The 27,017-nt window shown below is 35.8% G+C and overlaps 2 protein-coding genes across 2 annotated transcripts; one reads left to right on the plus strand and one right to left on the minus strand.

The window, feature by feature from the left end:
- Positions 1 to 12,575: 12,575 nt before the first annotated feature.
- Positions 12,576 to 14,528, minus strand: LOC149895178 (uncharacterized). Its single transcript, XM_090119174.1, has 3 exons — positions 14,438 to 14,528; positions 13,162 to 14,308; positions 12,576 to 12,987 (listed from the first exon to the last, which is right to left on the minus strand). The coding sequence occupies exons 1-3, from the start codon at positions 14,526 to 14,528 to the stop codon at positions 12,576 to 12,578; spliced, it is 1,650 nt and encodes a 549-aa protein (XP_089975300.1).
- An 8,756-nt stretch (positions 14,529 to 23,284) lies between these two features.
- LOC149895179 (uncharacterized) lies at positions 23,285 to 25,969 on the plus strand. The gene has a single exon (XM_090119304.1). It carries the CDS (start codon positions 23,306 to 23,308, stop codon positions 24,302 to 24,304), a length of 999 nt encoding a protein of 332 aa, XP_089975430.1. The 5' UTR covers positions 23,285 to 23,305; the 3' UTR covers positions 24,305 to 25,969.
- The last annotated feature ends 1,048 nt before the right edge of the window (positions 25,970 to 27,017 follow it).

Raw genomic sequence — 27,017 nt, forward strand, 5'->3', positions numbered from 1 at the left:
AGAAATTGTTAAAATTCTATATCATGCCGTAAAATATCGCCACTGACCACCTATAACTTTTCCTGTATTAACTGAACATACAGGAATATGGTTTTCGGGCTTCTCTTATCTCTTTATAGTGCTTGTATCCTCAATGTATACCACCATGACATTGTGGCGTTGCCACTTTTATTATCTATATTTTATTATCTGTGGCGTTCCGAAACGGAACGCACTTGATCGAATTTTAAATTGATTCGACGATAGTGAAAATGATTCACTAGGACAATAGTTAAATATTCAGACAAAGCTGTATTGTTTCGATATACGTAGTTTTTATTGTAAACTGCACATATTTTCATAGAAAAATACTGTAAAACAACAGATGATGAAATTTTCAAAAAGAAAAAAAAAAATACAAATTTGCCGCGCAATTGACATTAATTGACAGTTTTAAAAGTTTGTACCTATAGGTAATATTAATAGAAATAATTATCGAGATTTAAATGGCTCTACACGAGATTTATTTTGTTTTTTTTATTACTATACTTCATAAAGACACAATTAACTCGTACCTACTCGTAATACGATACCTTGGAGTTGGAGCGAAAATATTGTTTGTAATAATTTGGCTAGGTAACTAATTATTGAAATGAAAATAATAATTAGAAAAATGCATTGTGAAACCGTTTTAAGCAAAAAACGTTTCGATAAACGAATTATGTTTTTGAATGAAATACAAATTATTGCATGCTTTTAAAATACAAGACTTAACTATCTACTAATGAAAGTTTTCATGCATTTTGTTCGAAACACGGTAGGTCAGCCGTGTTTTGTTACTTTAAAAGTGACATTCGAAAATGAAACAATGATTTACGGAAAAGCACAGATAGAAACGCGTTTAATCGAGATTGGGTATCTAATATTAAGATAATTGGAATACTTAATGAAAATAGGAATTGTAGAGTCAGTAATAATTCAGATTAGTTTATTGATATCATATTAGATACTTACTTAGGTCGAGTGAACGCGTTTTTACAATTCGTTCTATACAAAGTATGTTTTTAACTAAATTTTCGAATTTCATCGTGTATTTTACAATAATTTTGAATGATTTGAATGCGAAATGTACTAATGTATGATCAAACGAACTTCAGAGTGAAGTTTGATCATTATTATATGAATCGTTTCATTCGAAGATATTATTTACTATGTAGTTCCCTTTTTCAATGCTAGCAACTACGCACGCCTTTAGATTTTATTTTTTTTTAATTGTGGGTATTACGACCTGACAAGTATTTGCTCGCTTTGTACGATATTCGTTATTTTTAGAGTCTGTAATCTTACAAAACTTTGGGTTAGGGTGTGGTGGGTGTTAATATCTTCGAATGAAGCGATTCATATAATAATGATCGAACTTCACTCTGAAGTTCGTTTGATCATATATTATATTTCATCGCTTCATTCTTCAGATATTATTCACTATGTAGATGTTAAGAGATAAAAGTTTTGTAAGAATCATTTTGGGTGCAAGTTTAGAATAAAACATATATAGATATTATTAGTTTTATTTTGTATATTAACAAAAATATAATCAAACATTAAACAAGCCGGGTCATTTTGACCCAACCTCAATGACGCCGGGTTAAAACGGTTTCACAATGCATTTTTCTAATTATTATTTTCATTTCAATAATTAGTTACCTAGCCAAATTATTACAAACAATATTTTCGCTCCAACTCCAAGGTATCGTATTATGAGTAGGTACGAGTTAACACTAGAGCGCTCGCGCCTAAAATTTTCCTTGAGTGCACGCGTGGGTCACATATGTCACCCAATACGACGCACGTTTTTTTCATAAAAATCGTAGTTAAAAAAGTAAACGAAGTACTTATTTATGAATCAACTTTATTTTTAAGTGATGAAACAAAAAAATATCAATATTTTCTCATTTTACTTAAATTATGAGCTAAACATAAACCTCTGTGAAAAGTAACTAATTTATTACTTATTGTGATCAATCAGTTTTTTTTACTTTGGAAACTACAAATTTGGTAAAAATAATCATCTAATTATAAAGTTTAAGAATAAGTTGTTCTTATCCAATAAAATTTTATTGTCAACTAGGTTTCCGCCCGCGGCTTCGCTCGCGCCGTCAAAGAAAACCCGCATAGTTCCCGCTCCCGTGGGATTTCCGGGATTTTCCCGGGATAAAAAGTAGCCTATGTCCTTCCTCGGGTATCAAAATATCTCCATACCAAATTTCATAAAAATTGGTTCAGTAGTTTAGGCGTGATTGAGTAACAGACAGACAGACAGAGTTACTTTCGCATTTATAATATTATAGTATGGATAAAAAATAAGTATGTCCTAGCACTCGAATATGAGTATTTTATTTCGATTTTCGTTACCCATATATTAATAATTTCTTAAAAGTATAAATTGATCATAAGAGCAGTAACAAATAAAAGCGGTATACTTGATTTTCACTCGTAATTGTATGATTTCAAAAACTTCCTAGAACGCTCGCGCGGGGGACCTGCGTCACCCATGTACTTTTATATTTTCGCAGTGTACACTTCGTTGCACCAAGGAAGCTGATACGCTGCTAAAATGTCCGGTGATTGGTAGTCGGGGAATACCTGAGACAACAACACTCAAGCACGATTGTTTAAAAAAATATTTAGCAATATATAGCACTGGGTGACCTATGTCCCACGCGCGTGCGCTCTAGTGTTAATTGTGTCTTTATGAAGTATAGTAATAAAAAAAACAAAATAAATCCTACTATTTTCGTACATTTCGATATCAGTTGAAAATATTGTATCATATAAAATTTTTGGTTAATGCAGCTGGTATAACAAGGTAATGCGCTTTCGTGTTTTAACTACATAATTAGTTCAATATTAATTTAGCCGTAAAATACGTTATTTTGTTATTAATTTGAATAATATTATTGTAAGGAATCTAATTCAGTGTTAGATTTTCAAAATTAGATTAAGGATAATTTGTAATAATTGAAATAAATATTTTTGGATGTACATACTGGTATTTTTATTTTATTCCCCTGTGCTCATATTATGTCATGAAACCTTTCAGTAGATACATGGACGAAATCGCAGCCAGCGCCCAGCAGCAATTAGCTATAACATACCTATAGGTATTAGGTAAGGTAATAAATAATAATTTGGAAAATCCAAAAGTGCACGCCTCATAATTTTTTTTTAATAAATATTTATTAATTATTATTTTTGTTTATTTAATAACAATTAAACCACATCGAATCAGACCCTGAAAAATGAAAGGGTTCTATTCCTGAGCATACTCAAGCGTAAGAGAAAAAAAAAGACTCGATTAGTAAAGTATTTCGGTCGCTATCGTGTTAACAAGAAAAAGGATCCGCACATACAGACACACGGACGTCCAAGACAGAACTTTTTTAAACTGTTTTTTAACTAGTTTAAATAACAAAAATGACATCAAAAATATCATGAACGTTAAAAATAGTGTTTTTTCTTAATATGTGTGTGTATGTATTATCTTACAAGTGCAATGTATGATACATAAAGACATTTTAAATTTGAAAAATCAGATGTTTTGCGCGAAGTGACAGTAGTACCCACCTCAACGCTTCGCTTATGAGGCGTGCAATAGCTCTATAGTTAATACGCACCTTGATACTTACCGTAGAGTTGTTTGATGTTGAATCCGTAATAAATAAAATTAACACAATACATAATTGAATGTTACGTTTGATACACAATACACACTACTTACTCAGAGCCGTATAGTCTGTACATTTCATTTATTGCCCCCCCCCCCCCCCTAAAAGCAAAGAAATGAGAAGTCATTTGGCAGAGCTTTCTCGTAAAGGGTAGGGGTTCCAAGTTTAAAGCAGATACGAATCTAACGCATTCTCATTTCAGTCACCTGTCGCGCCCACTGCACTCACACCTTACGCTGGCTGCAGCGAGGCTCTCCGCGAAGCCTTCTTACGGAGAAACATCCCATCGGAAGCTGTCGAACTAATGTTGGCATCGCTTTCCAGTAACACTAAGAAGCAATATAACGTAACTTATAAACTATGGTGGCAATTTTGTCTAGATAGAAATATTTCCAATTTTGAAAGTACAGTAGCGACAGTTATATCGTTTTTAACAAATGAGTTTAACAAAGGGGCTTCATATGGTACTTTAAACTCGCACAGGTCTGCCTTGTCTTTAATCTTAGGAAATAATATCGGGTCGGATGAATGCATAAAACGACTCCTAAAGGGAGCATTCAAATTGAAACCCAGTAATCCTAAATACAATAATTATTCTTGGGACCCACAATTAGTTTTGAACCATATCTCAAGCTGGTTTCCTAATATAAACATTAATTTGGAGCAGTTGACTAAAAAAATAGTAATTTTACTTGCGCTGTGTACAGCACAGCGGGTCCAAACTTTATCCCTTATCAATCTTAATAATATTTATTTCTCAGACAGTGGAGCTAAGATTTTCATAACAGACTTGATAAAAACTTCGGCTCCGGGTAGAGATCAACCCCTTCTTATACTTCCATACTTTAAAGAAAATATAAGTATTTGTCCCGCTACTGCACTTTCTGATTATATCAATGTCACAAAACATTTGAGGAATGAGGAGGACAATAGATTAATACTAACTTTTAAAAAACCTAATAAACCCGCCACAACTCAAACAATCAGTCTTTGGATCAAAAACGTGTTATCGGAAAGTGGTGTCAACATTTCAATATTTAGTTCACATAGCACAAGACACGCTTCAACATCTACTGCTTGTGCTAGTGGTGTATGCGTTGATAATATACGTAAAACTGCTGGCTGGAGTGTGTTATTATCAAATAAAATATTAATATCTTGGTCTTCATCCGCAGCCGATAATGTTGACGTAGACGTGGAAGCCTCATTGCCAAGACTATATATTTCCTTGGTGCCTATAGAGCGCAGTACATTATCCGGAACTGTGTAAGAGTAGCAGCATTTTCCTGCCCTCTTTAGGTCGAATCTTATGTATAAAATGGCATTTAAAGTTTTTACCGACAAACGGTTGCGAAGCTTAGTTTTGACGACATTCATTTGGCTAAAAACACGTTCTATTTCCGCGTTGGAATGTGGTAGTGATAATAATGATATTGCCAGCTGTGATAAATCTGCAAAAGGGTTATTACCAGCTGCGTCTTTCAACACAACTATCAGTATGCTACAACCCTACTCAACTAGAACTCTACTGAACTATACCTCCCAAATCTATCATTGTGCTAGCCTGTGCAGCTTGCTCAAATGTTAACAGCAGTTTTATTTTGTTGTTATGATCATTGACAAACAAATGTGACAACAGCACAAAAATAACATCTTAAAAAGTTTAAAACGAATAATTCGTAACTGAACCGCAGAAAACACTCAAAAAGTGGTGAAAGCTTATTCTCAACTAAATATTTACCAACTTGAATTTAAAGTAATCATGTGATAACATAATATCTGCCTACAAAAAAAAATCGCGAGAAACCCTTCAAAACTTTTTTTTTTTTATCGGCCAATTTGCATATGGCTAAATTCCTTAACGTTATGTTTACTTTTGAAAACTCAACTTAAAACAATTAATAAGTGTAGGCTTAAACTCATCTGTGAATCTAATATCGAACGGCAAAAGGGCTGAGCTAAATTTTAGTTTCAACGTAATAAGAATGAACTACTCAACAACTACTGTACAACTACCTAATTGATGTATTCAGTTGACGTCAAACTGCAGCTAGTCACAAAAACTATTATCAAGAAATTACATTAAATGCACACAATGTAAATCGATTAGGTACTATCGAATACTCCACGTTTAGGACTTATTTGAAGCTAAAAACCAAAAAAAAAAAATGTGTGCGTGTGCTACGCGTACGTGTACACACGTAAGAAATGAAACTTCTTTATGACCTTATTTTTTCAAAAAATAATTTACAATATGCAACTTTACAGAAATATGTCAAATCACGCGTGATAGGGATAAGAAAAAAAATGTATGCGTGTACTAGAGTACACACGTAAGAAGTGAAACTTCTTTATGACCTTAAAAATGTCACGAGTATGGCGTAACGCAAAAATGTCACGCGTACGGCGTAACGCAAAAATGTTACCCTAAATTTTTGTCCAACCCCGATAAAGAAGTTTCACTTCAAAAACTTTCAGAAAACCTGGATGGGTTTTTCTTTTCTCTATTCAATTAAACAGACATTATCTGACGATTGTATGTAAACTGTAAAGGCGCTATTAACCTTAAGATTATTTTCATATTCTTTTTTTTTTTTAACCGTCTTAATATCTTAACATTTAACTAACCTAACGTTGATGGGATAGTTAACGAGTTCTTAATTTTAAAGCAATCTAATGTACTAAAACCAAATGTAGATCCAATTATAAGATTTATCTTACGCCAGATGTTTATTTGAACACACGCTAATTATCTGTGACATTGTATTATGAACTGCCTAAATAAGGACCTAATAAATTCTCTGTAAAAATTCAAAACTAAATGCCTCGATTTACCTTTTATTCGATAAAACTAAATCTGCAACATTTCATAAAACTTCATATCGTAAAAACTGTATACTGTGAATTGTTCACAACTTTATTTTAAGAAATTACCTCAAATATCACCTTAAATAAAACCTACGAAAAGTTTTTAAACCTCTAATGCAGTAGTTAACGCATTACTTTTCGTTTTTAATCGAATAGCAATAAGGCTGTCTTTGTGTAGCAATTAATTGCTATTTGTCAAGGGTTAGCCTAAATAAAAAGTAACGCAGGTAGTTTAAGAAATTAATGCGGGTAGTCAAGAAACTAACGCGGGTAGTTAAGAAACTAATTTAAAAGTAATTCGCATACTGTTTTTGTTCTGATACACGGACAAGTGAATGTTTATTGTTTACGTTCGATTGAAGAATCTGGATGCAGTGTACAAATTAATGTGCTTTCTTTCTTTAGTGTTAGCTCACAAAATAACAAACATTAAAGCAGTTCGTTACTTAATTTATCTTGATGGCAGTGCTTACGCCACAAAGTATTTTTAAAATTACGTGAATTACCTACTAAAGTAAACCCGTCCCTGAATAAGTGAAATAGGTACTGTTAATTTATCACTGCGTAACTAAGATGGGCTGAATGTAGTGGAATAAGTTTTAACTAACTACAAAACCGTAACGCAATATCGCATGACCTAATAATAACAGATTTAACTATACACTGGTCTTGTAGGCTACAACTTTTAAAACAAAATCTAATCGTTACATTCGGTACAACCTGTAAATCAGCACTGTTTTTGTGCAGCATTTTGCCGAGGCTGTGACCATTTTCCTCAATTAATTTTAAAATAAATTTTGTAACTAATGTTTTTGGCAATAAATTTCTTTTTCTTTCGAATAAGTTACTACATTTTGAAATCCTATTTTCTTTATCTGACTGTACACTCAAAGTGAAATGTTATCTACTGACCGGTTTTGTATGAGATTGAAGGATAGTTGCACGACACGTCGACACGTCGCTCTGGTTCCGGTGATCTCAGGCTCGACGTGTTGATAGTAGTGATGGTAGCGCGACGCCCGGCGTGGTATTGCGGCGCCTGGCGTGGATGCGCAACGCCTGGCGTGGTGTCGCGGAGCCCAGCTTGGTGCCGCGGCGCACAGTATGGATGCAGCACCACATGGCGCCACGCATGACGCTCGACGCTCGACGCATGATGCTCGACGCATGATGCTCGACGATCGACGCATGATGCTCGAAGCCGGACGCTCGACGCAATGGCACGGTGCACGACATGATGACATGGCGCTGCTCTCGATGATACGGCTTCCGACGCGGTGATGCGAGCGGCAGTGTCATCCGTGCAGCGCGAGGCGAAGTTGCCACCCTGCCCGCACATAACGAGCTCTCCCTTTGTCACTGGCTGCTCAGTGACACGTATGCTCGTAGATCTGTAGGATGCTTCTTCCCGTTGAAACTGGATCGAAGTGCCACGTGGTTGCGGCGCTTTGACTTTTAATCAGGTTATCGTATATCGTATCGAGGTTATCGCCACGTGTTTTCTCATTTGCTCGATTTGATCCCAATTCTGATGTCGGAGCAAGGTGTAGAATGTGAATCTATTTTCAAGCTGTGGGCGTTGCGTTGGGTAATCGAGCAAAGAAACACCTCAAACTCAATCATTTCTTTATTTACCACCGATTCGGAAAGCAGTATCTACAGAGAAGAACCGGCAAGAAACTCCATAGTTGCTCTTTTTAATCATGTCAGTTTTAATACAATCACTTTAAATACAATCACTTAATAACCGTTACGTTACACATTTAAATTAAACACTAGCAAAGAAAAGGTTAACAGTTCCTAGTAGTGGAAGGTCCGAACTCTTCGATGTTCGAATGTGAAGTGCCGTCCCGAGGGCGAGCCTTCACGGGCTCGACCCGGTACAAGCATGAAGTAAGCCGCCAACTTCACTGTGCTGCCACCTCCCGGAACTCGTGCTTAGAGTCGTTTTACATCCGCGCTATTGACCGTCTCCGACATATATTTTTCAATAATTGATTATATAGATTTTTTAATAATTGCGTAATTCGTCTCTTAATTCAGCGAGTCGCCTGTCAAATTGAACTGCGTAGCGTTTGCCTATGTGTGTTTGCTACGCCAGCAGCAGCTACGTATGCTACGACACGTACGTAGCATACGTAGCTTAGCGTAACGAACGTAGCAGTTGTAAATAATCGAAGTAGGATGATCTTACGACTAAACTGCATTACTCTGGATTTTATGCACTAAAGAAACCTTTTTAGTACAGGCTGAACATAATATTTATGCTTTGTTAATTTCGTAGGCAGCTTTTTAAGTATAGGTAACTAGTATAATTATGGCATACAATTGCAAATTCCCTGCCTTGAAGAGATACTAAATGCGAAACAGAGCAGTTTTGAAGACGCTAATACCCTTAGTAGTATAATTAAGAGGCAATCCTAAAATGCGCAAATGATTTCATGAGATGCAGCGAAGCGTAAGCACCGTAGGATTGAGCATTCAATATTTACAAGTATTATGATACATTACAAGTGATTTGTGTAATACCAGATACCTCTTAATTATTGTGGTCTCATTTTATAGTACGTTTTTTTTTGTTTCTTTTATTTTAAGAGGATAATCCAAAAACTGCTTTTCTCTTTAACGTTTTAGTTGTAGACGTGGATATAATTGTTTTATACGAATGAATAAACTTTCATATATTTAATATTATATAAATATATACTATATCATATATACATATTCTACAAATACAATTAATTCACATAATATAATTTTGGATTTATTGTGGCAATTAATATAATATTGCTATTTTTACTTCTTCCTTCCAGAAAATTTGTTAGTTAAGTTCTCACACGTTATTTGCATTTAAAAAAGTATGTTTTTCAGTGAATATCAAGTTAAGTCCTAAATCTTTTTGAGGGAAATGAGACACATACATTTCATTATATTTCTTTACTTAACATTTTTCTTGTGAAATCTTCCCATGAGATAGTATATTTATTAAAAAGTTATTTATCAGGATGTTTGGCCTGAGTCGATCAATTTTATTAGTTTTCTAGTATTGAACAAATAACTCTTAGAATACTTTTTACATTTTATGTACATTTAAAGTATGTTAATTTGATGATTATCTCCTACACTAATTAATGAACACATGTAGTGCAATCTAACAGTCTTATGACCTTGAAATTTTGAAAGTACATAATATAATTAGACGTGACAAATTAAAACCCCAAAAACGTAATGGTTCACATACAAAACACCACTCATCAAAAAATTTTGAAGACTTAAATATGTGTCGATTCTATTTTAAATCGTGTATTTCATCCAGCTTCATATTTCAATCAATTAATGTCTAATAATTATTATATAGATGGATCTGTATATACAAATGGAATATCAATCACTCACACTTTCATCAGATTTAAATAAGTGTAACTGTTACGGTTTTTGATAACAGAAGTACACCAAAAAAGGCTATTCTAGGGTAAGCTGTTATTCAATGAACTTTCCGGGACGTGTTATATTCCAAAATTCATACATTGTTCAAGTTAAACGTATGCAAAAAGTATATTAAAGTACCGTTATTTACTGATTGGAACGATGTTGAACATAAAATGATAGTACAATTTTTTTCATTCAATCCTCCACTCATTGGCTTGGGTTATAACTCGAGATTTATAGTAGAGTATGATCATAGTGTCTCCTTATAATATAATAACTAGGTATATGATGGCTTGTCCTGTCTGTATAACGTGTTAATAAAAAAAAATTGGTTGTCTGTAAAGTCGGTTTACTGACGATAGTTGAACGTGACAACGTCCGATTGTGCTTCTTTGTCGCTCTTTCCGCGCTCTCGCTTGCACTTCAAGACTTACATGGAACGCCTCAGAGCGAGGTAACGCTGCATGAGTCATGTTTTTTCGTGCGTGCAGCCGGCTATATCGAATTATAAGACGTTGTCACGTCAAAAAAATTGGTTGTCTGTAAAGTCGGTTTACTGACGATAGCTGTTGAACGTGACAACGTCCGATTGTGCTTCTTTGTCGCTCGTTCCGCGCTCTCGCTCGCACTTCAAGCCTTACATGGAACGCCTCAGATGAGTCAGAGCGAGGTAACGCCGCATGAGTCATGTTTTTTCGTGCGAGCAGCCAGCTTTATCGAATTATAAGACGTTGTCACGTCAAAAACGAAAAATTACTTATTGTTAATTATAAAGGAACTTGATGAAATTTTGAAATATACATACGCCAAAAGATTGTCTTTAATTTAAACAGTCTTGTATCGAATCTATATATATTTTTTTGTTATATTTTGCATGAACAATAAAGACAGACCCCTGTGAAACTGACATGTTTGCTTTATATACGTTTTTATTAACACGTTACATGTTATATCTTCTACAATGACATGTCGAATTCTACAGATTCTTACGCCTATTATGATGTTCTTATATTATAAGCGCGATTTGCTTTAACCCTGTCACAATAAGGGGTGTTTGAATTCTGCTACTTCTAGATGCTTCTGGCTGTAATTTGACTGGATTTTAACGTTAACGAAAATTAAAATAGCCTTACCTAACTTATAATATCTATTAGGACAGTCTTTTATACCCCAAATAGGATACATCAAATCCTTTATATTACTTAACTATCATAAGTGTTGTGCACATAATCCCATCAAATCTTAACTATATTGTGATACGCACCAGAGTTTATGATTTTTAAATGTTATATTTACAATGACGTCATGAATGAGAATGATTTATGAATAATGATTTCGATCGAATATCTTTCTTTAAGTTCTAGGCTTCATATGTTTTCTAATTAATGGGTATTTTTGTATTTCCAGTAATTGTTAAACGATTAGTTATGTGATGTTTTTATTATTTACCTGGTGGATGGAATTAAGATTAGCTTTTGAACTTTTGAAACACCTATTCGTCGATAACGTTCAAATGTTATTTATGTTCAAGGAATTGATTAATAAATATGTAACTTTTATACGCAGCAATGCATAAAGTTATCTTTGATGTGTTGAATTAAATTTCTTGACATTTTCTTGAAACACAAAAGAGAAAATAAACCATAATCGGGATTGTAAACCCCTTTTTACTTTTCAATATCGTAATCGAAAAAGTCATAAAATAAATGTATTTTAATACTTTAGATATTTAAACATTTTCAACGTAGTAGAGGCACTACTCGCCGACGCGAAGATTGTGAAGAGTGCCCATAAGAAGTTTATTTCTTAGTAACTATTTTTTTAAGTAATTCACATCGATATTGTGTTCAATCCCCATTGTGTTGCTATCGATAATGAGTAATGATGTATGCATGACTTTTTTTGTATTTTTTTTTATTTATTTAGTAACTTTTACAAAATTTACAATATATTCTAGAGTAATCGATATTATAGTGTGATGACAATTTGTAATGTTCCTATCAATAATAAGTAATAACGGGGTGATTTTTTTTTCATTTTATTATGTTTTTTTTTCTTATCAACTAGAATACAATTAGTATGATTTTTATGGTAATTAACCTAGACAGTTTAGTGTGTTTCTATTGTGTTCTTATCAATAATATTGAGACAGCGTGACTTTTTTTTTGTTTTTTTTTTTCATTTTTTTGGGCTGATGAATGAATGAATGAATGAACTAGATATAAATGAACAATAATTTAGCTCTATAGGAACAAATAACGTACTCACAGTGTACATGATATACAATCTTTACAATCTACTTGTGTGCAAGCCCTTGAAATATCCCACTTTTTTATTTAAGTACTTTATTCAAGTACCTTATCTTCTAGTTTTATTTCAAGACACGACTAAGTAGAAAGTGTCACTGAAATTTAGATAGAGTTTTTCAATAAGCACGTATTAGTATGTAGATTTTGGAAGCTTATGCCGGAAATTTCGTATCGATGCCATCTATAGTTAGGTATAAAATATATATTTTTATTGGTTGCTTATATGATAAATCAGTATGTATGCCAAATTACAGGAATAAACAATTTACGACGCTCTGTAGGGAACGCGAGGAAGCTGGGAGCGCTGCTTAACCGGTATTCCTCGGTAATGAGAGATCATCTCCTCAAGCTCTCTCCTGATTTTTTCCATGTCCTGGGCAGCTATTTCCTCAGTTTCCTCCGCTCCGATCGCATTGATCTCCACCCCGGTGTTCTCCTCATAAAGGACTGACACATCGGGTGGGTCATCAACGCGCGTCGGTTCAGGGGCTTCCGCGGAAACAGCCGCACATCCTAGTTGTTCGAGTTCGGAGGCGCTAAAGATGTTCCTGCGCAAGATGTATCGAACTCGGTCAACCAGATTTTGTTCAGTGAGGGCGATGTTGGGTTCCAAGGTGTTGAATTCGCGAAGCAGTCTCACTCGGTATCCAGTCCGGTTGGTTTCACCCTCAGTCGCCCTATAATATGTTCGCATGGCATTTTTATTTTGGTCTACTGACCATCTCATGCGAGTCTTTCTGTTTCCACCAGTAGCGGACTCCACATTTTTTTTTTTATTTTTTTATTTTTATTAACAATAGGCAGAGGTTTGGCCACAATCCCACCTGATGGGAAGCGGTGATGTGGCCTACTTGGTTGCACGTCTGCCTAGAAGGAGCCTATTCACCCTGGCTTTGAAGAGGTCCAAGTTGTATTGTTTAGGAAAAATGGTGTTAGGGAGTGAATTCCATTGCTTAGCTGTTTTTATGATGAAGGAAGACTCGAAGCGGCGAGTTCGAATATTGGGGATATCCACAATAAAAGGATGATATCCTTCGGAGCGCCTCGAGGTACGATTATGTAATGGAGATGGAGGAATTAAATTGTGTAATCCATACGCACATTCTCCGAAATGCAATCTGTAGAGCACCGAAAGACATGCCACCTCACGACGATGCTCAAGACTCAAGAGCCGAGCTTCAACTAAGGAAGGGTTGTTGATGATACGTTTGGCACGTCTTTCAATTGAATCCAAAGCCCCTAGGTGGCATTTAGCGGCGCCAGCCCACAAGTGACTGCAGTACTCCACACACGAACGGACTTGAGCTTGGTAAAGGTTAAGAAGCTGTCCCGGTGTGAAGTACTGCTTGACCTTGTTCAGAATTCCGAGCTTTTTTGCGGCCAGATGGGCCTTGGATTCAATAAACTGCCCAAAGTTGAGTGTAGACGAAAGGGAGACACCAAGCAACTCCAGACAGTCGGCTATTACTAGTGGCACATTTCGGAAGGTCGGAGTAGTTGATATAGAACTCCGTTTTGCGGAAAACAAACACGCTTGAGTTTTCGCTGCATTAAACCCAACAAGATTGGCATCGCCCCAATCGGACACAGCCTGAAGTGTAAGGTTTAAGCGATCGATCATTTCCTCCCGAAGACATTCAATTTCAACCTTTGAAGTACGGGCACTGGATTTATATCTCTCGACAATAGTGCTGTCATCTGCATAACTAAACATGTTGGGAGCAATCATGTCGTTAATGTGCAGAAGAAACAGTGTTGCCGAGAGAACGGACCCCTGCGGAACGCCGGCATTGATCGACATTGGCTCGGAGGAGCATCCGTCAACAACAACTCGTATAGACCGGTCCTGCAGAAAATCAGCGATCCAAGTGCAAAGGTCTCTTGGAATTCCATAAGAGGGGAGCTTGTTTAAGAGGCTATCGTGCCAAACCCTATCGAAAGCCTTTGAGATATCCAAAGAGACCGCAAGGGCCTCCCCGAATTCCTCAACGGCTTCTCCTAAAAGATGAGTCACATGCACCAAAAGATCGCCAGTTGATCTATTACGTCGAAAGCCGTATTGGCGGTCATTCAGCAGGTCGTTGGGTCATGCTGGGTCGTTGCCGGCCCTGCTGTCGTCAAGCTAACTGGTGGGGATGGTGGGTTCGACCGACCAGGTGGTCGGGTCGGTCGACCCCCAGGAAGCGGCCCTGATCGTATTCTGTTGTCTGCCATCCATTAACCAGGCTTTATACACTCGAGGGTCGCCCACTTCCCCGAGGAAACCGTTAATTGCATATATTTTTAGTACCCTATGTACTCCCCAGCTGAAGCACGGTTTGCACACTTGCTGGGAATGGGTACTGACTGGCTGCACGGGTTGGATAACTACTGTCACACAGTTATCCAGCCCGTGGGCGGTGGGGTCGTCACATCCCTACGCCTCTTATTATTATTGAAAAACTCTTATTTTATTATTATTTATTAATCATTTTTTACTTATTGAAAAACTCTATACCAATAAATAGTGATACCCACATAATATGAATCGAGGCTGCACCTTGTTTATAATGGCTAGAACGAAGTTTAATCGGGAGACATTGGTTAAACCTAGGTGGCCTTACAAAATTTGATGTTTACTAGCAAAATGCGTGTTAAAAAGCGCGGTTGATTTTATATTTCATCCAAACAATAAAAAACTATCGACAAATTTAAAGTGGATGAAATAATATTTTTATAACACATGTGAGGTAACACTTTGCAGATAAAACTGACAGAAATTAAATGTTAGCTATTAAAATGTCTCAATTTTAATAAAAACACTTAAGTTTAACCAATGACCATCAATTCAGATTTAACCAGCTATTGTGTTGGTATTTATAATAGGTAACATAAGCTATTTAATAACTAAGATACGCGGGTCATTTGAATTTGTTTAAACCTATATTTACATATCTACATACGAAATCACATTTCGAATCTTATAAGTAATCTATATTTACACAAATCTTTTCGTGTGCCCATATGTGATAATTATTAAATATAATACCCTTATATCGCCCAATAAATACATTTGTAGCTTGTGGTATCTACATTGTTTTGTACTAAAATTGTATGACATACATTCTAATCGTCATGGGGTCGTCCGTTATTTCATTAGACCCCCAAACCCCCTACCATCCCTATAATATAATCTTGATGATTTTAAATTATGGGTATAAAGTCCTAAGGTAATAAAATCGTGGAAAAGGTTATAAGAACTGTTTGTCTAAAGGCATCAAATATCAGAAAAGATTTGAAATTAAACACAATAATAAAAGAGTATAGATGAAAAGTTGGTAACTACATAAATACTTTCTTATTAGATGTTTGATATCATAGGTAATATTAGGTCAAATGAAAATTTTGAAATATTTTTGTTAAGTTTGAATTTTCGATTTATTTATTTATAAGATTGAATTTTATAAATTGTTGTAATAACTTTTGAAAATCACTTTAATATTGATCTTTTCTGCCGGTATTTGACTCTTTGTTTTTCAATGTTTTCACACAGGGATGGTTCTTATCTACCCTCAATATTTACGACCAACTCGCCCCCGCCCAACCTACAAACCGACCACGCCTACAAATTCACGTGTATTTCTTATATAACGCAGATAATATGAGAATTTTAGACTTTTGAAACAATTGTTAGAATCGAACGCCACATTGCTGGTATGTAGATACTATTTTAGATCTCTCATTCATATGTTAACCCCTCTTAATTAAATTGACATATATGTATTTGTTTTGTGTTATCTTAGGTGAACACCTACCTTATTATTACCTATATATAAAAATATACCTTATATTTAAAAATACACGTGATCTCATTTCTTCCCCCCTAGCACCTGCCCCGCCCCATAATGTTTAATGCAGTATTTTATCCAGTGTGGAAATGACAGCGCTCTACAGGGTTAGGTAATGAAAATTAGAGGTAGAACAAATACTGTTAGGATGCCTACAAGAGGTTATGCGCTAATTTTCATTAACCCTGTATTAGTAGTCGAGCGCCATCACTTGCCCACATTGGAAATAATACTCCTATAAAACATGGTAACCCCTCTATTGACAATTCGTGACATTCTTCCGACTACTAACTACTACTTAACCAACTTCCCCCCCCCCTCCCCCCTCCGCGTTCGACCTTGAATAAAACAAATGGACGATCCCGTGACTCGAAACGCACACATTCACACGCCTTATTAGTCTTGACTAATCTAGAAACTAATACACCACAAAACTTGAAAAAAGTACCCTGGACGTATCATTTCATTCACTCAGCTCGATCTTACCTAATATCTACGCAAAATTATATTGAAAAAAGGAAAGTAAACTAATTATTGTGCTATGTTAATGGTCTGTATGAATTCGCTTTATATTTATTATTCGCTAAAACTTCCGTAAAGTTTTGACGAACATAATTCACAAAAATTTAAGATGAACAAAAAGATTATATTTGTCAAAGCAGCTACGTATTAACATTAGATATTATTCTATAACTAGAGGTCCGCCCCGGCTTCGCCCGTGGTACATATTTCGCAATAAAAAGTAGCCTATGTCCTTTCTCGGGTATCAAAATATCTCCATACCAAATGTCATGCAAATTGGTTCAGTAGTTTAGACGTGATTGAGTAACAGACAGACAGACAGAGTTACTTTCGCATTTATAATATTAGTATGAATATGTTCACACTACAATATTAGGCCCCGCGTTTCGCAAAATTGCCTAAATGATGTTTTGTTTTTATTATCTAATAACGATAAAAAAAACCCGTTGATTTCATTCGTTTTTCAAGCTACGTGCATAGTTTTTCCACTAAAAAGCCTCAATTGAGTCATAAAGTACACAAATTTCAAGCATAATAAGTCACATCATTTCTATAAAACCAAAACTGGCAATAATATAAGTCGTGTTGTGCGATTATGAACATAGTGCATAAGGGCATAAGTCGTTATATTGCAAAGAGTAAAAAAAAAATTATGTGAATACATTGAGTTATTCCATGAAGTACTCGTTCATAAGGCCACAACTACAAAAAAACACGAAAAAAGTATATTTCTGGGGTTGTTACAACATGTGTTCATATGTAAAAATATAGTCTAACATCATAATTCGCACGCTGAGAACGAAAGTGACCTAATACGAAATTCGTGTTTTTTGGGAATCATCAAAAAAGTGTTCGTAATTTACAGAACTATTTACAAATCATGTCATAATTTGTTCGAATGCAAAGTTATATAAGATATTAAAGTCTGATATCATTTTAGAGGATATTATCCACCCATACAATCCATAAAAAATAAATTAAATTAAATTTAAATATTTTTTATCTTTTTTTAAAAATTACCATTAGATATTGCGTCACTTTAGTACTGAAAACTTGTAACTCATCTTTGACTAGTTTGGGAATGAGTCACTTTAGTATTTTTGTTCTATGCATGCATTTGGACGTAACCTGAATTATGTCAACTTAGTATTAAAATATTAATGGGAAGTAGTCTAATGAAACCAAATGTTAACTAAGAAATTATATTTATTGTTTGTTTCAAGACTCATTTTTACTATTTACTTAATACCTATGGGCAATCAACTCTAATATTGGTATTATTAATCAACAAAAAATTATACTTCAGTATAATTAATTAAAAAAAGTAATACAAAAGTGCAGTTTTAGTTAGGAACTAGCGGTCCGCCCCGGCTCCGCCCGTGGTACATATTTCACAATAAAAGGTAGTCTATGTTCTTTCTCAATGTCTAAAGATTATCTGTGCCAAATTTCATCAAAATCGGTTCAGTAGTTTATGCGTGAAAACCATACATACATACAAACCTTTCCTCTTTATAATATTAGGGGAGACCGGGTACAAAAGTAACGGTGGGTCGAAAGTAACAAATGCTCTCTAGATTTATCCAATGGGCGAACACCGCTTAGCCTCTGTCAGGCGATAGCCGAGAACGTCCCCCTTAATTGTATTCATTCGCCGCGTGCGCAACGCGCTGTTAGGCTGTGTGACAGGACGCTACGTGTTTTCACGAATCAAAAGTAAGATTTTCGACATTTTTTTATTAAACGTTTACGTAGTCTTAAAAGGATGATAGAAATCTGAATGTTTGCATATCAATTCTTGATTAGAGTAATTGTACATTGCTCATAATCATATTTATGTAGCACGTTCCGTTTTAAAGTTTTGTTGCACGTCTTGGCAAAAATATAGACGGGTACAAAAGTAACATAGCCCTATGGGTACAAAAGTAACATGATATTTTTGTCCCATTATGATTATGTATATTTTTATGTACATCTTTACTTCAACAGAATGCCGCGACAACGCATTAGAACTACTGATCGAGGAATTACCGACACGGCCTCTAATTGTTGCACCATTTTGAAAGATGGTGCAACAATTAGAGGCCTTGCAAAAATATAATAATATTTGCCATGTAACATTATATAGATTTATAAAAAAAATAAAAGCCGGTAATACTAGTGCAGCTACCTTGCGTCGATCGAGATTTACTAATACAAGTAAAGTAATCTACGCGACTATTTAATCGAGTGCTCTGCAGTTTTTTTTCAGTTATCTCCATCGACTAGCATAATGTGAATAATTTTTTTGATAACCTTGCTGAGGTATTGGGAAAGGTACCAATTTGAGTCAAAAGATATTTGGAATATGGACGAGACAGGGGTGACCACTGTCCAAAAACCTAGCAAAATTGTAGATTAAAAAGGGGTTAAACAAGTAGGTGCCATAACCTTAGCAGAGCCTGGAAAATTACTAACTGTTGCTGTTGCCATTAATGCTCTAGGAGAACACATTCCGCTTTTTTCGTATTGCCGAGGGTCTTGTTGGTTGTTCTGGAGCTGGGAATGCTAGTGGATGGATGCAGGATGCAGAATTTTTAATTATAAAAAGAATGATTCCCTTAATTAATCTCATTACTTGAACTTCGAATATTTTTTATTATATTTGTAAGTATTATATTTAAAATACAAAAGTTGATATGTGTTATTAATACAAAGTCTTTAAACAAATAATTTGTTGATTTACCATCATAATATTGTATTAATTACCAACCCCTTTGTCTTGTTACTTTCGACCCACGACGTGTTACTTTCGACCTGCTTACGGGGTCGAAAGTAACAACTTACGATTTTTTTTTTAATTTAATTTATTAATATAAAACACTAAATAATATAATAAATTGAGTTGCTAGTGTAAAGAATATAAACTAAATTTATACATGGTTATATTAATTTAGTGATAACCTGCCTATGTTATACATTTGTCTTGGACTCATGATATGCTAACGTCGTGCCTATGTCATGTGGTCGTTTTATTTTATATGCGTAACGTATAATATGCTAACGTCGTGCCTATGTTATACGTCATTTGTTTTGGACTCATGATATGCTAACGTCGTGCCTATGTCATATGGTCGTTTTATTTTATATGCGTAAAGTATAATACGCGAACGTTGTGCCCATGTTATACTGTCATTGGTGTCAGAGATAGCGAACGTAGTGCTTCCTCTCTGTGTATTGCGCTTACCTGTTATAAGGGGAGTGTAATGTTTATTAGTTGCTAATACCTTATCATTAATCCTTCCCAGATGCTGCCAGTATTGAAGATGAGGAGTCCACAAATGACCCAGTCGTTGTTGTTGAACCTGCATCAGGCACTTCGAGAGGAGCCTGTACTTCTCCGCATAAAACAAAGGAGAACGAGGACGTCCTCCAGTCAGGAGAGGCCGTGTTAGACAAAAACTAAAACAGCGCCAATAGAGGGGATGACAAGTGGTGGCGGATTGCAGATAAAAGCGCTAGGCGTAGTTTTATTTTGTATATTAACAAAAATATAATCAAACATTATTCTTGCAAAATTGATTCTGCAAATTCGTTTTCATTAACTACATTAAGTTTATAAAACCTTGCAAAGGTTTCGGAATGTTTAGTCCAGCCAGCAGTTTTACGTATATTATCAACGCATACACCACTAGCACAAGCAGTAGATGTTGAAGCGTGTCTTGTGCTATGTGAACTAAATATTGAAATGTTGACACCACTTTCCGATAACACGTTTTTGATCCAACGACTGATTGTGTGAGTTGTGGCGGGTTTATTAGGTTTTTTAAAAGTTAGTATTAATCTATTGTCCTCCTCATTCCTCAAATGTTTTGTGACATTGATATAATCAGAAAGTGCAGTAGCGGGACAAATACTTATATTTTCTTTAAAGTATGGAAGTATAAGAAGGGGTTGATCTCTACCCGGAGCCGAAGTTTTTATCAAGTCTGTTATGAAAATCTTAGCTCCACTGTCTGAGAAATAAATATTATTAAGATTGATAAGGGATAAAGTTTGGAACCGCTGTGCTGTACACAGCGCAAGTAAAATTACTAATTTTTTAGTCAACTGCTCCAAATTAATGTTTATATTAGGAAACCAGCTTGAGATATGGTTCAAAACTAATTGTGGGTCCCAAGAATAATTGTATTTAGGATTACTGGGTTTCAATTTGAATGCTCCCTTTAGGAGTCGTTTTATGCATTCATCCGACCCGATATTATTTCCTAAGATTAAAGACAAGGCAGACCTGTGCGAGTTTAAAGTACCATATGAAGCCCCTTTGTTAAACTCATTTGTTAAAAACGATATAACTGTCGCTACTGTACTTTCAAAATTGGAAATATTTCTATCTAGACAAAATTGCCACCATAGTTTATAAGTTACGTTATATTGATTCTTAGTGTTACTGGAAAGCGATGCCAACATTAGTTCGACAGCTTCCGATGGGATGTTTCTCCGTAAGAAGGCTTCGCGGAGAGCCTCGCTGCAGCCAGCGTAAGGTGTGAGTGCAGTGGGCGCGACAGGTGACTGAAATGAGAATGCGTTAGATTCGTATCTGCTTTAAACTTGGAACCCCTACCCTTTACGAGAAAGCTCTGCCAAATGACTTCTCATTTCTTTGCTTTTAGGGGGGGGGGGGGGCAATAAATGAAATGTACAGACTATACGGCTTTTAAAATATAAGTCTGGTAAGCGAACTAAACTTTGCTGGTTTAGTTCTTGCTATATCGCTATCCGTGCCTGCTTCTCGTGTTTACGGGTGAATTAAGTTTATCAATAGTCATAAATGCAATGCTATACAGAGGATATACTGCATTTAAAACATGACAAAGTCTGGTAAGCGAACTAAACTTTGCTAGTTTAGTTCTTGCTATATCGCTGTCCGTGGCTGCCTCGCGTGTTTACGGATGAATAAAGTAATGTCCTGTCTTCGCATCCACAGCTAACTGTCCTATACTGCCATAATCTTAACACAGATTCATTCGACATAGCTCCCCACGAGCTCAGTTCTTCATTTTTGCACTCGCACAACTGTGGACAACACAAGAGCAATGCCTCCATTGGTAGCAGTTACAATCAAGGGCTAGCAAGGCAGGCTAGCCATATTACGGATGTTGGAACAACCGACTATATTTAGGGCAATTTTCTTTGTACAGTGTAACGTTTAGACTGTCGTAGCATTCCTACGGAACAAAGATGGGATCAGATCTGCATCCTTAATGAAGTTAATCGAAAGGAGATACTTTCAGACGACGATAGTATTCAAAATCCACCATATTCCTGAACATAATAATGCATAGTTAAGCTTAAAATCTCTCTTGCCATTATCCTGCAGCAGAATTCCTTGGCGATAATTTGTTCTCGTTAGAACGAGCGAGGTTGTTACGATAATATGAGAAATCCTGTCAGTTAGAGACCTGAACGACGCGATAGAGTACCGCTATTTCAGTAGTAGTAGCACCTAGAAGGGTGAAGGTATTCTGGAAAGCGGAACTGAAGGCCCGGTCAGCAGCACCAGCCACCTAATAGACAGTGTTCAGTGCTGCACCACTATAATCTGCAAAATGACTCTGACGGTATGAAAATGTACCGTACACGAACGTACATTTTCAAAATATCAAATGATAAAGTTGGAATAAAAATCCTATTTGCCTCCGTCTACCCAAAAGACATACGGAGTAGCTAGTAGTAGTTGGTTGAATTAGAATCCCTTATTCACTGGAGGCACAGAATATATGGACGCCAATGTGAATTTGAATACATAAGTAATTACTTATTTCTTTATTTGAAAGAGTAAGGTGTGCAGATAGTATACCTACCAATAAATCACACAAATTTTTATATTATATAATATATTAACAATCCCAGATGAAAAGTTAATCAAATAAGAACCAAAAAGTAAATTAGATTTAGATACATTTATTTCAAAGGATTTACAATTCACTTCTAACGTTTTAGAATAATATTATAAACTTGTACACCTTGACAAAAAGTAAAAAATTGCGGGTGAGTTTATTTGAAAGAGTAGTAGTAGTAGTAAGAGTAGTAGTAGTAGAGTAGAGTATTCCGATGTAAATGTCTCGTTAAATAGTACGTGGTTAGAATTCTGGAAGTAGGATCAGAAATTTAAAGGAAAATGGTATGGAAATATTCAAGAAGATTTACAGAGAAGACCTTGGTATGATGAGCTGGATGTAACTAGTCGTGAGTTTATCATCACAATCAACAGATTAAGATTTGGCCACAATAAACCAATAAATCACTTCACACCTTGCAAGACTGAACATAATTAATAGCAATATATGCACTTTCTGTAATGAGAAGATCGGCGATATGAAATTATTATGAACCATCAACCTTATTACGTGTACGGTACGTGTTTGAAGGATTAAAGTAAGAATATAGCCCAAATTTATGCATCAGTAATCAGGAAGGTCTGTAATCTTGAGTTTCTGAAACATACAACTGAAATATAGTATTAATTATATCTTCGTATGAAAAAAGTAAATAAACACTGATCAGCTGATTATAATCAACACTAGCTCCATCTGTTGGTACTGACCGGCTTCTAGAATACCGACATCTATCGATACTGTGCAGAACTACTTAAAAATAATTGATTATGCCTAAGTGTGGTGGATGCGGTAAATTCTTATCGCCGGCAGATGCCGCTAAATGTGATAAATGTAAAGGCGTCTATCACCGTGCATGTGTGGGTTTATCTACTACGGGAATAACTCCGACGTTATGGCAGTGTCCCGAATGTAAAAAAAATATTGCACGTGATAATTCATCTGACACCCCGGTGAGGCGACATGATCATGTGCAGAACACCTCTCCCTCGCCCAATAGCACAGCCGGTCGGGATGCTTCTGTGAACTTTTGTCTGGAACTAAAAAAAATCAAAGATGAGATATTGCGCGAAGTTCGTTCTGAATTTAAGACACTGCATGATGAGTTGACGGAATTTAGGTCCAGCATGTTAGAGTACGGCTGTCGTATCGGTGCCCTAGAGGAACGTATGACCGTCCTCGAAAATATGCATACGCAGACGTCTTCCGAAAGCGCATCCCAGAGTTTCAATAATATTATAAAACAATTAAAAAGTGACATTAACGACAGAGATCAGGAGCTATTGGCGAATGACATAGAGATTTCTAACTTGCCCGAGACCAGTGGAGAAAACCCAATACACACGACTATCTTAATTGCTTCGAAAATTGGAATCCAAATTGAACCGCACGATATCGTGTGCGCTGAGCGTATCGGAGCGCGGCCGGCAGAGGGCGCGGCGGCCGCGGCGCCCCGTCCGCGGCGGCTAGTCGTGCGGCTCGCGCGCCGCCAGCTGCGCGACGATCTGCTGAGGAGTGCACGCGTGCGCCGCGGCGCCACCACTGCGGACTTGGATATGACGGGTCCTCCCAGGCGCTTCTATATTAACGAACGTCTCACTAAATTTAATCGCCAGTTGTTTCGGATGGCGCGCGAAGCGGGCACTAGTCGTGGTTGGCGTTATGTCTGGTCAAAGCGGGGTCGCATATTCGCTAGAAACAAACCAGACGATTCTGTATGCTTTATCCGTTGCGAAGAAGATATACAACGTATATTTGGCGGAGCATAATATAGAGTTTATCATTAAATCAATTATTAAAGCTTTTAGTACAAATTTAACAATAATTCATAGAATTTTACGTTTCATCCTTGTTTTTAACCGCTACGCAATCTTCGTATTGTATTCTTGTTATGTTATCAAATTATACTCGTTAGTGCTTATATACCTTCAGATTATTATTATCTTAATGGAATCAGTATCAATAATGTGTGTGCCCCGCAGTGCCTTGCCTAATATTAATTTACATTTTCATACATACACCTATATAAAACGCCTCCATTATAATTGTTCATGTGATAATTACTATAAACATTTCATTTATTTTTTGTATATTGGTTTGTTTATTTATTACTTGTTACTACTTTTGTGTCACTCGTATTATAAGGAATTAAAATATTTTTTGCCGTTGTTATTAAGACATTATAATATGAAATATCTTAACGATCATCCTTTTTTAAGTTCTGACTCAATGTGCTTTTATTGTATTGTTATGTTGAAAATTGTTGTGAATAATTATGTTATTTTTCTAATATTTGAATTGTTGTTGTATTTTGAATTATTAGTAACAGACAATTTAATGTTTAAACGTATTGAATCGCATAAGTACATTTGTATATATTTTACACATTACACTTTCCACCACAAACTGAACCTTTATTTTTTAACAGCTGGTTTTATTATTGTAGTGCAATTGATGATATTGAGATATAACAATTTAAATGGATATTTATATAAAATACATATTTACTATTACCATATTATCGTTTTATGTACAACATTTTACTCTTTATTATACTTATTATATTTTTTATTTAATTTGATGTTATTATTATTACTACCGTTAGTGAATAATATTAACAATGGTGTTGAATAACCTTATAGTTGGATTGCATAATGTGGGTTCACTGGGCACATTTCATGATGACTTTATTGCGATGGTTGTGCGATATAATTTTGATATTTTTGCCATCAATGAAACGTGGTTACGGGCAGAAGATGTCGGTCGCGCTCCGGTTGTTCCCGGATACCGACTACGGCATGTCCCGCGGCCCGCGACGGTGCGTTCGGGCCGTGGTGGGGGTGTAGGCTTCTATGTCAAGCGTGGCTTAAATGTTAGAGTCATACCAATTAATTCCACATGTGAATCTGTTGAACAAATGTGGTTGCGGTTAGTAGTAAATGGGAGGCATATTGCGGTCGGAACAGCCTATCGCCCTCCGTGGCTTAATTTGGACCTATTTCTGGACACAATGACTGATACTATAAGTAGCCTTGATAAATTTGATAACTGTCTATTACTGGGTGATTTCAATGTTAACATGATTGAATGCCACGAATCTAAAACTTTAAAAATAAACGAATTTCTTTCCTCTCTTAGCCTCACCCAGCTTGTTACTGTACCTACCCACTTTACAGACAATAGTCAGACATTAATCGATTTGGTTTGCACTGATTTACAGGCAAAGAGAGTTGCAGTCGAGCCATATAGATGTTCCCTTGGTCATTCCGTTATTGTGTGCGAATTCAACATAAAGCGTAATAAAATTAAACCATACGTCACTACATTCCGTCCTCTCAAAAATATATGTCGGGAAAGTTTGAACAGGGACCTGGGTAAAATAGATTGGAGTAGTTTCATGTCTCTAGATTCTGTCAATGCAATGGTCGAGTCGTTTTCAAAGTGCATGATTACATTGTTCGACTTACATGCGCCTACTAAGACAAGTATAATCAGAGAGCCCCCACATCCTTGGTTAACTGATACAATAAAAATCATCATGAAGTTACGTGATGATGCATTACTTAAGTATCGAAAAAATAGAACAGATTCTAAAAAAAAATATTACCATGAATTGAAATCTCTTGTTATGTCCTCCTTGCACAGTGAAAAAGTTGCCTTTTTTCGTCATAATATAAATAATAAAATAGATAAACCACAAATTCTTTGGAACAATATAAAATCCCATGTTTTGCCTAGGAAACAATTAAATGTACTTCCACCTCATTTGTCCTGTCCCAATAATCTTAACCAACATTTTCTACAAGTCCCAGGTAGGGCTATTGTTAATTTGACGACCATAACATATTTCGAATCGCACCTACATGGCGAGGCGGTTTTCGAATTAGCAACGGTTTCTCAAGACATTGTATCTAGGTACTTGCTTAAACTTAAATCGAACGCTGAGGGTCACGATAAAATTAATTTGAATATGTTGATACTAACACTCCCTTATACCTTGGAACCTATAACCCATATCATAAATAGTTCAATACAAAAGTCAATATTTCCTAGTTTATGGAAAATGGCATTAGTTCGACCATTACCTAAAACAAGTAGCCTAACTTCTTACAAAGACTTGAGGCCGATAAGTATTTTACCATGTATGTCTAAATTACTAGAAAGAGTTGTTTGTAGGCAACTCACAGACTTTATTGAGAAAAATGACTTGCTCCCCGTGTTTCAGTCAGGGTTCAGAAAGTGCCATAGCACTACAACAACTTTGTTGGACGTCACTGACAATATATTGGCCGCTCAGGACAAGGGCATGTGCACTCTCCTTGTATTGCTTGATTTTTCCCGAGCTTTCGACTGTATTAATATTCCCCTGCTTTTGTCGAAACTACATTATTATGGTTTTAGCCAGAGTACAGTGCTCTGGTTTCATAGTTATCTATCTAATCGACAACAGAGGGTTGAAATTCGGTCGGATGATGGCAGTAT

The sequence above is a fragment of the Colias eurytheme genome, chromosome 32 (assembly GCF_061535395.1).
Source record: "Colias eurytheme isolate Ceu_HAF_F1 chromosome 32, ilColEury1 Martin Lab GWU primary, whole genome shotgun sequence".
Classification (NCBI taxonomy): Eukaryota; Metazoa; Arthropoda; class Insecta; order Lepidoptera; family Pieridae; genus Colias; species Colias eurytheme.

Bases quoted from the DNA above. Each gene is read 5' to 3' on its own strand.
- LOC149895178 (XM_090119174.1), bottom strand. From the start codon at position 14,528: ATGGATGGCAGACAACAGAATACGATCAGGGCCGCTTCCTGGGGGTCG. The intron at 14,309-14,437 runs GTTAGCTTGACG...CTCATCTTTTAG, and splicing joins CGAACCCACCATCCCCACCA to GAGAAGCCGTTGAGGAATTC. The intron at 12,988-13,161 runs GTAGGCCACATC...AACATATTATAG, and splicing joins CTAGGCAGACGTGCAACCAA to GGCGACTGAGGGTGAAACCA.
- LOC149895179 (XM_090119304.1), top strand. From the start codon at position 23,306: ATGCCTAAGTGTGGTGGATGCGGTAAATTCTTATCGCCGGCAGATGCC.